General features: G+C 45.0%; 2 protein-coding genes across 2 annotated transcripts; one reads left to right on the top strand and one right to left on the bottom strand.

The window, feature by feature from the left end:
- Positions 1-3,257: 3,257 nt before the first annotated feature.
- On the top strand, positions 3,258-5,416 carry LOC128724864 (ventral anterior homeobox 2b). Its single transcript, XM_053818585.1, has 2 exons — positions 3,258-3,667; positions 4,468-5,416. Exons 1-2 carry the CDS (start codon positions 3,258-3,260, stop codon positions 5,414-5,416), a joined length of 1,359 nt encoding a protein of 452 aa, XP_053674560.1.
- Positions 5,417-7,380: 1,964 nt separating this feature from the next.
- On the bottom strand, positions 7,381-9,229 carry LOC128725606 (alpha-1,3-mannosyl-glycoprotein 2-beta-N-acetylglucosaminyltransferase). The gene is made up of 5 exons (XM_053819364.1): positions 8,181-9,229; positions 7,992-8,096; positions 7,830-7,920; positions 7,561-7,731; positions 7,381-7,494 (listed from the first exon to the last, which is right to left on the bottom strand). The coding sequence occupies exons 1-5, from the start codon at positions 9,227-9,229 to the stop codon at positions 7,381-7,383; spliced, it is 1,530 nt and encodes a 509-aa protein (XP_053675339.1).
- Between the last annotated feature and the right edge of the window lie 1,960 nt (positions 9,230-11,189).

Here is an 11,189-nt window from a genome sequence, read left to right on the forward strand (position 1 = left end):
CTCGAAAATGACGCGATCCCAACCCGCCACATGATGACACCGAGCCCGGACCGGAGACGGAAGGCAGCTCGGTCTGGCCACGTCTTTTCGTCACACAGATGCCTCCCGAATCCCGTTTTTGGGCTGCGTTAATTACCGACTCAACAAATCATGACATGCCAAACGCAGGCCCAACGGAGCCCGCGGCTCTCGGCAGCAGGACTCCGTCGTGGGATGATCCGATCGCAATGAAGCATGCACGGTTAGAAGAAGTTAGCAAAATATTCACTCAAGGAAAAACAAGCTGTTCGTCTTGGGAGACATTTCACAGAACTAACGACCGCGGGAAGACAAAAAAACTGTGCGAGAACGAGAGGACATACCCTAAAACGATCCTGTGGTGCTCTGGCGCCCTGATGAGGTACAAATATTTCCATTAGTCCCGAATTTCAAGCGAACACATTTGTCATCGCACCAGCGGAATCGGAAGTAATGCTTCATTTGTGTGCCCGCGAGATGACATCACTTCGGTTGAGCTAGAATCCGATTTGAACTGTTTGTCACGTCTGCTTGCTAGCGCGAGTTCTAATGAGGTTTTAAATGTGATTTAATTTTCCATTCCATTTTCGGAGCCCAACCAGAGAAATGATCCCACGATCAAATCAGTGTCGCATCAAGCGCTGTCTAGTTTAAGTGTATCCTTGGTATAATTGATTGCCCATGCATTATGTGATGCTTTATGAGAGCCTTTGTTGCCTGTAAAAACTGGTAGGTTCTGGCTACTCTTTGAATTAGAGATACCATGATTGCAAGCGACGTAGGAGCACATAAAATTCTTTGCAAAAATGTACGGTTATTACCCAATATTAAAGATTACTATCACCATCTGAATAGAAAATAGAATCAATTCTAAAGGATCAAGAAAACAAAATAAAAAAACAAGAAAACAAAATAAATGTGTGTGATAAATAATATGACTAAAAACTATAAGAAATTTAAACCATTCTGCCTTCAAAGGGGTTGATTTACAGATAGCATCATGTAATTGATCCGTTTGCTGTCGTTACGGTTGTCAAATGTCGCAAGACTACCATCTACCCCGAATAATGCTATCTGCGCCACGTTTCCGAAACTCATTCATCGACGCCGTTCATTGACAACGAGCAACTCTTTCACGTTCTCGCCTCGAATTCGTCCCCAAAATAAGCCACTTAGCCAAAAGTCGACGAATGCAATCAATTATGCTCCAATTACCGAACAATTAACGCCTCCGGCCGAACTGATGCGTCCCGGCGTTGATGAATGAGTGTGCCGTTTCGTGGCGTGCAAGAGATACACGCATGCGAGAGCTGGAAAATGAGGAAATTTTGCTCCCCTCCAACGCCGGTTGGTTCGGGAAGATCGTGCAGAAGATCCTTGCACCGGCACCGGGGTGGAACAGAACTTTGTTGGAAATTAAAAATAAATCTTGCGGTTAATTTATCTTCTCGTTCACTGCCGACTTCTTCAGCATTTCCTCCATCGTTCATCTCTTGAGTCCTCCGTGTGGAGGGACAGGACAGGAAATGTGGAGCATAAACCAAACTCCGAACCCAATGCAGTCAACAGTACCGACGGTATTAGAGAGGGACCCACGTTAAAAAGAGTGTTAAGGCGGTTCGTCTTCACACGTTGGGTCCGGGCGTGGAGGTTTTTCCTTTACGGCGGAAAATTGGTCGAATGATTTGTCTTTCTTCGGTTTCCCGTTCAGCTACTGCGTGTCAAGGCACCGGCGACGACATTCGATCGTTCGTCAGGCAGCTAATTTATGGTGCCCCCGGTGAACCTGTCTGCGATTTTTGCTAATTTGAGGGAGATGTTCAGGATGCGTGTACTTGTCGTTTGCCATCCACGCTTCGAGAATGGTACGGAGCATGGATTGGATAGCAGGGCCATTCAAAAAATAAAAGTATTGATCAATAATCTGCCCACGAAAGGGAGAGAGAAAACAATGACAAACCGTATGTAAAACCGCAAATTTGTCAAACTGGTAATTTGGCTTGACGCTTTGAAAATATAAAAAGACTAAGGTACTTAATGGAAATTTGAATCTTAAACCCACAATATGTTGGTATATTTAGCAATTTTTTAAACACACTACACAAAAATGTTGTCCATCTTAAACCAACACCTCTGGCAGGTTTTTAACATTTTTCCGCCCTCACCTAACTCATTCCATTCGCCAAGTTCAAAAAACTTAACGAGCCCGGTCATAATCGTCGCATAATTAGACACTAACTACGGGAGCCATTGAGACGCAACTCGTACGTCTGCTCCAACTACGCCTCCTGTATCCTCCCAAACCAAACTTTTCCCGGATGACTCAATAAACAGATTTTACCAATTTATTTCACCCTCGATCAGCCCGCTTGCCGCGACAATTCCGCCATGGCGTATCGAAGTAAATATCGCCGCAATAAAACCGAACAGATGAGATACTAACGATGAAATGATGCGTTGATAATGTTTGCGCCCGTCGCTCGCCTCGCGATCGTCCCACAGCATCCACGAAATGAAATAAGGAGGAAAAATCACAGCCCCTAGTCGAGGAAAATGTGGCCTGCTGCGATCCTGTCGACTCCACCGTCGTGTGTTCGATTTTCCTGCGCCGTCGTTTTGAAGGGAGAAAATTCCTTCCGTGGCCGCGTCGCTGCCGGGGTAATTAGGCGATGATTTATTGATGCGGCTTGTTCACCGAACGGGCAGAGCAGGCGAGATCCTCGCATGATCCCGAGACACGCCCTCTTTTTTCCGGGAGAGAAGGCGATCGCGAGAAGCAGCAGCAGAAAGGCGTTGCACCGTGGCGACAGAAGATGAGTTTTGCTTCTTCTTGCGATCGAGTTCTTGCTCTCGCTCGCAGCATCCCAGCTGCCGATTGGGAGAGGAAAATCAGTAACGATCCCGCTTTTCCGACCGTCAGTTGATCGTGGAAAATTTGCCGGGATAGACGTTGGTTTCGGAAGGAGTGGAATGAACAAGTGATTCTGTGCCATCAAGAAGTTGCCAAAAAGCTTAGTGATCATACTTAGTTTTAATTCGGTTGATAAAGCCAATCTGTGAGTGAATCATTTGTGACCAGGATTAAATGGATACCGTCCAAAGATGAGTGGCTAGGAATGTGAACTATTCACGGTGTGTGAAGTTGGTTTTTTTGCTTGAGCTGATTGAACCATACTATGAACCTTCCCGAAAAGGGTTGCAATCCGGCAGAAACATCCAGAACCACCGATATTACAACGATGGCAGCAACACTTACACCCTCTAGCTCGACCGTTCTTCATCCCGCCGGTCACGCTAACAACCGAGTGAAAAACAGCTTCTCCATCGAGCATCTCCTTGCCAAACCGGATCGTGCCAGTGCCTCGACCTCCGGCGGATGTTTTCCGGGAGGATTTCCCGACGGACGCTTGACAGGGTCCTTCGAGACCGCCAGCCCGTCAATGCACAGAGCCATGGTTTATCAGAGCATCATGAGCTGCGGAACATCGACGGAAGCGTGTTTGGAGGAGGATAAGACTGAACCGGGCGATAGTTCGTTCGAGGATCGGCTTGAACCGGATCGGACGGGTTCTTCATCGCCTGGATCTAGCTGCAACGAGGACCCGATGGACAATTGCTCTGAGATTGCATCGGAAGGAAGCGTTGGAGGCGAGTTTTCTTGAGATTTTACAATTTATACCATGAATTTTACTCTCTTCCTCTAAGAACTAGATATGGCTGAACTATAACACATAATAAATTAGGATAATACCAAGCCCTAACAGTCTTTAGCGCAAAGTCCTGAAGTGTTGGTTGACGTCTAAAATATCGTAAAAATCTCTGCATTAAAGACGATAATGAGCAGTAAAAATCGTTACATGCTTTCCCAAACACCCATCACTCGTCGCAATCATCCCACTAAAAGGTTGAATATTTTTAGTCTCCTACTCCGTCTCAAGTCACTTACCATTGACGATCGCTGCTCATTTTCCCTCGCACTGAACACCTTTCAACCCATCGGGGCACCATTTTTTCATGCGTTTCCGTTCGGCACCCGGGACCGCCGGAAAATGCTGCCGAACTGAAACAAAGCACCAAGCTAACAAACCTGTCGCACCGGCCATCAATCATCGCCGTGGAAGCGTTTAATCGTTTTCTAATTGCCTCCCAAATGCGCCACTTAATTGTCGCCGAGTGTCGATCAGCGCAGGCTCTAACCAGCGGAAAGGTCGTGAGAAAAGCCCGCGTACTGGGTGTGGCAGTTTTTTTTCCCCTTCAAACAGTAGACGTTTCGCTGATTATGCACTAAAATTAGATTCGTCGGGACCACTTCGAAATGTGGTTTTTCATCCCAGATTGACAGTATCTTCCATGGTCACCAGTTGTCAGTGAAATGGCCACAATCATTGAAGGTGGCGCATTTTTTTCACATCCCACTAATTGCCATTTTTCCACCGTTCCGAACCACGCAGGACTCACGAGTCATGATGACCGAAAAAAACGTCCTCGGACCGCGTTCTCGGCGGCTCAAATCAAGGCACTGGAGACGGAATTCGAACGTGGAAAATACCTATCCGTGGCCAAGCGAACAGCCCTGGCCAAGCAGCTTCACCTGACCGAGACGCAGATCAAGATCTGGTTCCAAAATCGACGCACCAAGTGGAAGCGCAAGTACACGGCCGACGTGGAGTCTCTCGCATCGCACTACTACTCCCAGCTCGGTATTGGCAGCTTCGCCCGACCCATGGTCGTTGGTGATCGATTGTGGCTATTCAGCCAGACACCAAACGGACCAACACCGGTACAATCTCTGCTTCTTAATGGACCTCAACCTGCTCCTTCCGGTGCATCGACACATCATCCGGCACTTGGGATGCAACATCCGGCAGGCATGAGACCATATCCTGTGCCACCAATGACCGCCGGTCCTAGCTTCACAAACCGCCCCGTTCTATCACCCGGAGGATATGTGCCAGCAATGGGAGCCACTGGTCCGGGAGGATTCCTACATAAAATTCCCGCAACATCGCCGCCAATCCGATTGGGACCTCCGCTTGGGTTGAGGCCACTCTCGTCCAGTGAGCTCATCGACGGGGCATACTACGGACCGGCTGGAATGCCTGGGCCAAAGTTCAACCCGAGCGAGCTGGTGAATGGAGGAATACTCGCACCTGATGGCAGTGGTTCCGGAATAGCGGATCTCGAGCGAGCTTTTGGCAATCCAAGCAGCATGATCGATGGTTTAGCTTCGTCGAGTGTGACAGGATCGGTGTTGGACAGTAGCGGAACACGAACCAAGCGGGGTGCAGATCTGCTCAACAACAACGAGTGCAACAGCAAGGACGGGTTCCAACGGAGTGATCACGATTCGTCGAGCGATATCGATTGCGAGGAAATCGACGACGAAGCAATGGTTTAGGTATCCGACGGTGCACAAGAGTTTATTGTATCGAAGGAACTGTATCTGTACAAAGTGTGCAATGTTTTGTGTACTTAAAGACCCAAAATGTGTTACGTTAATTTGTCGAAAGTTGGTTAATGATGTATAATAAAAAGATTTCGTTTTTTTGTATTTGAAAAGTTCAGACGTTTTTTCGTATTTATTCACATTGCAATGAGGGCAACACCATACAATAAAACACCAATCCTGTACAGTAACACAAGAGCTACAAAGAGCTGATTTATTTACATTGGTTCTCGACAAACGAGTTTTCCACACACATTTTCTTTATGGTGCTGAGCGTACACGTCCCCTCGCCGCGTGTTCATTTTTATCAGATCGGTGCACTTTAACACACAAATATATGTCCGATTTGCGCAATCGTATCATTGCCATGTGGCGTAGGTTGTCTTTAAGCGTGCTTGATCTACTATCGCTATCTATTGGTTTACTTTTGTTCGGGTTAGCCAACAAATGTGTGGGCTCCCGTTTGACACGTTTAGTTTCGGTGTTGGATTCGATTTATTTTTTTCTTGCTTTAGTTTTTCTTTTGTAGTAAAAATGCAATTTTTCTATATTGAATATTTACATAAAACACGCGAAATTGCATAGAAAGCAGTGAGCGATATTCACACTTCACCGTTTACGAGAGAGATTGTTTTATTTTGTTATTACGAATATTTTTTTTTCATAAAGATAGACTACAGTTTCGCTACACCTTATTCTGTACCGCGTTTGATTGTAGCAAACGCTAATAGTACGGGTTTAATGAGTGTTTTCGCATCATTGTTGATTTTTGCTAAATTCAATTTTGCCTCTAAATTACCTATTATCGCCTTTGAGTCAGAATTTCGGGCCGAAATGTATTGCTTTTTCGTTTTATTTCGTTCACACCTCTGCAACTGTACCGCTTGTAGGTTTACAATGTGTGTTAGATCTGCCTTAATAATTGTTGTTTAATATGCCACTTCCAAAACACAACCTGCAGGGGAAGCATTTTGTTTTGACTGTAGCTTAAGTGTGATTTTTAATCCACACTCATAAACACTCATTTGACTAGCGCATTTTCCGGATGCTTTCTGCATCCTTTTTCCTTACGTTCTATTAGTGCACACTGCATGCAGATGGGCAGTAAATGGATAGAAAATGCAGACGTGTTGCTGATGCGAGTGCCAGGAAAGAAAAGGAACATAGTATGGAAGTAGTATTGAGGAACTGCGTTTGATAGTACGGCGTTAACAGAAGATTGATCAACCATTCAGAATGGGATGTGTCTGATTAGATTATCTGTTGTAGAAAATCATGCATATATATTTGTTTTTCTTTGTACCACAGTTGTTAGCCTATCGTTATCAAAATGTTGAACCGTTCCAATTCGTTTAGATTCTCTCGAATTGTTTCATTGAAACAAAACAATAAAATTTAATTGTAAATACCCTAACTAAATGCCTTCAATAACGTATAACATTCTCTCGTTTCTGTTGAGCAAGATTGAGCTGGCTTTGGGGGGAAGTTAAAAACGATAGCAAAATTCAATAAATTCGTACAACGAGGGAATGGTCCATGCGTGATAACTAGTTGCCTAAAACCGACCGGGATAAGCAGATCGATGTATGTGAGCATGTGTCCATGGGATTTTTTTCCGGTGGCTTGTTTTACAAACAAAAAATTCCTCTAACGCCAGCCAGAGTTCTTAAAAGCACCTGACGGGTGAACCGGCGTCCGGTTTCCTGACCGGGTTTATAAATAAAACTCAAATATCTCAAAATTGTCACTAAAACATAAACAAATGCATCAACTATTATTCTATTAATCCACTTGTCATGCGAATGTCCTCGGGAAGGTTAATTTTTCACAGACGCAAAAGCCCCTGGAAAAAGGTTTCGCAACAAAAGGATTACAATGCTACGCCGCTAGGGCAGCATCGGCATCGGAACGCTCTGTTAACTCCAGGTGAGATCGTAACCCTTCCAGTTCGCACTTGGTGCCAGGTATACCCGCTGACCGTTGTAGAAGAACGACACGATGCCCCGATATGCCGTCCGTGGTACGCCGCTCTGCGTAAAAAATTGATCCACAATTAAGATTTTCATTACTAAATGAAGTGTGTAATTCGCACGTACCTTAAAGTCGTCCATTAGTCCCAGATTCTTGGTGGCCCGTTTGTACTGCTCTTTGGTGTGATAAGCGATGCGTATCGGTTCTCTGGTCGTCACTATGCCGCGTTTCAGTTCATCCAACGTTACCACCGGGCTTTGGTACACGGTTTCAAGGAACGCTTTGTCATAGGCGGACTGAAAGTGAGTCAAATGAAACATCAATTTTAGTATCATGTACAAAGTAACGACATCGCCGCTTGTGAATGCAATGGTAATTAAAACTATAGCAGTACCTTCATTAGGTAGGTTAGATTGTTTTTGGTAAAGCTCGCGAACTCTTCACTTAGCTTGATGTACTTTAGATGTTTGTCGAAAAAGAGTCCACTGAAATGACGTAAATTATATTTCATTATTTCAACGAAAAGCAACATTTGTTGATCGGGACATGTACTTACTTAGATACACCAACTTTTCCGAACGTTCGTGTACGGGGCAGTTCCGGCCGTATGCAAGCTCGCTCTTTACGCTGCTCTGGCTGGCGGATCCAATCATCCCAAAAGCTAAAATTATAAAAACATATTGCGATATTACCTTTAAACTGTTTCGTTTCAAAAACCCAATAAGTGCTCGCATAGGATACTAACGCTTTAGGCCATTTTGGAGACAGCTCATCCCACAAATCCTTTGTCATCATCCAACCAAGTCCGGGGAAAAAGTCAGATCTGTACAACAGATCGTGCGCTGAGCTGTCGATCAACCCCTCCTTGCCATTATCATTCCATGCCGACACGCACCAGAGTGATTTGTCGCGTTTCAATATGGGATAGGTACCAAGGAAATACTCGTAAAAATCTGGCGCTACGCTGAGATCGTCCTCCACGAGGATTACGGAATCAAACCCTTGCCCAAACACCGCTCTTAGGGCCCAACCGTAGTGGCGCGAGATCTTGTAATACCCCTTATACTTTTTCTCCTTTGGTGGCACGGGAATGTCCGATTGGTCCGGTTGCTGGATAAGTGTTACTTCGTCGCGGTACGACAGGATCGTGTTTCGTGTCGGTTCGTCGTCGCAATCCTGCGATACGATTATGGGGAATTGCTCAGGGCTCGGCCGATAGCGTATCAAATCATCCAAACACTTGTTGACCGAGATACGATTACACGCGAATACTACAACCGGTATGACCGGGAATGCGGGATCATTGTTGAGATAACGCTGCTGAAATTTGCTGAGCACACGTTCTACCTCCGGTCGACCATCCTCAGCTTCAGGAACCGGGATCAGCGGTGCCGGTGCTCCGAGAACACCGTTTACTTCTGCATCGCCCTCTTCCGGAACTCCTAGAACGACTTTCTGCGTGTCCTCTCCTACGGAACCCGGAAGCACATGCTCTTGCTCAATCACAGGGCCGTCAGAAGACGCAATCGGAATCGCTTGGGCAGGAACGCTGGGCAGCTTCTCGTCCCGGCGCAGGATGTTTATGATGTCCCGGTAGAGATTCTGCCGATTTTCGGCGAAGTTTTTCAGGTTATCCTCGAAGAACTGCACTTTCTCCATCACCTGTCTACTGGCAGCGGCTGGTCGAGATCGCGAACCATCGGTAACCCGGACGGTGCGCATGAACGCGAGATAAGTCATCAGCACCCAGATGACCAACACGCCAACCAGTAGAATCGTTTTACGTGGCCGCATTACGTCGTTATCACACACTAGGGGCCTACAAAGAACCACTTGTACGAAGCGCTAGCCAGCTTGTGTGTGCCAACTGGAGCCGGAATTGCGAAAGCGCACGCCACACGGAAAACAAAAGCCTCTATCACCCGTTCGCAGTTCCCAGGCGTGCGCGCGCGTTTTCCACCACCATGCAGCGCCGCACGCGATTGTATTGTTGCACTATCACGCCCGTCCGATTTCACCTACCTCGTGCGTGCCACCAAATCTGCCAGATATCATACCACAGTAAAAACCCGTTTAACACCGCAAATATACACTACCGCTGGTTGTCCTTTCATTAGATTTTACCATCGCTAAACCAAAAAAATGCCTTCTTATCACCGAAATTGTTTGGCGTACTGAGCACGCTGGGTCTCAAACACCGTAGCTACTGTCGATACTACAAATTTGTGCAGAACTATCTACACTGGCAACGAGACCGATGCGTTTGCATTACACAATTTTCGCAATTACCATGGATAGCAATTAAATAATACAGTTGTTTTTCACACGAAATATTTTCCAGTTCCAGACCGATACGTGGATGAATGCACTTTGTTTACGTGCTGTCACTTCGCAGTGACGTTTGCTCGTTACAATTTTGCTCTGATATAGAAGATCCATATGGCTATGATCACAAACCTGCTGCAGGAATTTGACTTTATTAATATGTTCTACATCTATTGAAACAATAAGATTGCACTCAACATTTAATAAAATTTGTCTTGCCATTCAATTAATTATATTTAACTATTCAAACATTGGGAACACTCAGCACGTGCTCTTTAAGGGTTGACGTTTATGATGCACATGCATAGGATTGTGTTAGTGAAGCAGCTGATTTTTCGAATTCGTTTGTTTACCAACATCTGGTTTTGTTTACAATTAAATTCTATTCATGTACTTTGTGTTCGAATAAAAAAATGTTAATATCCTCAAATTTTAGTATGATTGATGAGGCATTGTGTAATAGCTAACTTAAACACCGTTATTTTTAAAGCTTATCAGCAGAAATAACGAGCATCTTTAGTTTATTACCTCTACTTGAAGCTTTGAGTTTAAATTATACCGTTGGGTGTCAAATTCATGCCATGTGCTACATAACAACGTGGATGGCATCCGCATGGCATGATTTCACGTGGTTTATAATGTAATATTAGTTTTAAATTATTTGTTACAAATGTTTCTGTTATAATTTCTCAGATATTATGGCTAGGATAAGAACATTTCATACCGATAAAAACACTTATTTCTTTATCTAAATAATGATCAAAGTTTTAACTGGCCAAATCAAATGCAGCTAACCGTGTCATATGGAACGTGATGTCAAACCCCTACAAACAGTTCAATGGCCTTGTCTGCTGGCCGATTTCAAAAAGGAACCGAAATAGAAAAAGTCATAGAACATCCATCATGCCTCATCCTACACGATAACCGCACAGGTTCAACGTAGCTGAAGATCGTATTCTAGATTCACTGCCGGCATTTCGGTTTACCGGCTTTTTCTGGTTCTTCCTACGTACTCGGTATGGATGCTACGTTTGAGCTAACGTTTTTCGTTTGGCGGAGCTCGTATTTCAACGCCAAAAGTTGCTTCATTTATATGGAAACAAGCCGTACATAAACCCACACACTCGGGAGGAACAAAAATACGAACGGAACCAGAGAGCGCGAATAAAACGGACATCGAGAATGATGGAAAGGTGAGAGCCAAAAAACATGAAAGGAAACGGAAAATAAATTCTACCACACATCGTTGTCTGGTTAGTAGAATTCACCAACTGACCGCCGAGCGGAACGTATGAACAGAACGGCAAATTGGACCTGAGAATGTCTGCCGTGTCGAGTTGGGTGCATGTTAATTTATGCCAGCCATGCTCGCTAAACATCAACATGCTCAGTGCACACTATCAAGAAGACATCAGCACCTACATTTTTC

The sequence above is a fragment of the Anopheles nili genome, chromosome 3 (assembly GCF_943737925.1).
Source record: "Anopheles nili chromosome 3, idAnoNiliSN_F5_01, whole genome shotgun sequence".
Lineage (NCBI taxonomy): Eukaryota > Metazoa > Arthropoda > Insecta > Diptera > Culicidae > Anopheles > Anopheles nili.

Coding starts and splice junctions, on each gene's coding strand:
- LOC128724864 (XM_053818585.1), top strand. CDS start 3,258: ATGGCAGCAACACTTACACCCTCTAGCTCGACCGTTCTTCATCCCGCC. Junction 3,668..4,467: donor TCGGAAGGAAGCGTTGGAGG/CGAGTTTTCTTG, acceptor TCCGAACCACGC/AGGACTCACGAGTCATGATG.
- LOC128725606 (XM_053819364.1), bottom strand. CDS start 9,229: ATGCGGCCACGTAAAACGATTCTACTGGTTGGCGTGTTGGTCATCTGG. Junction 8,097..8,180: donor TCTCCAAAATGGCCTAAAGC/GTTAGTATCCTA, acceptor TTATAATTTTAG/CTTTTGGGATGATTGGATCC. Junction 7,732..7,829: donor ATCTAACCTACCTAATGAAG/GTACTGCTATAG, acceptor ACTCACTTTCAG/TCCGCCTATGACAAAGCGTT.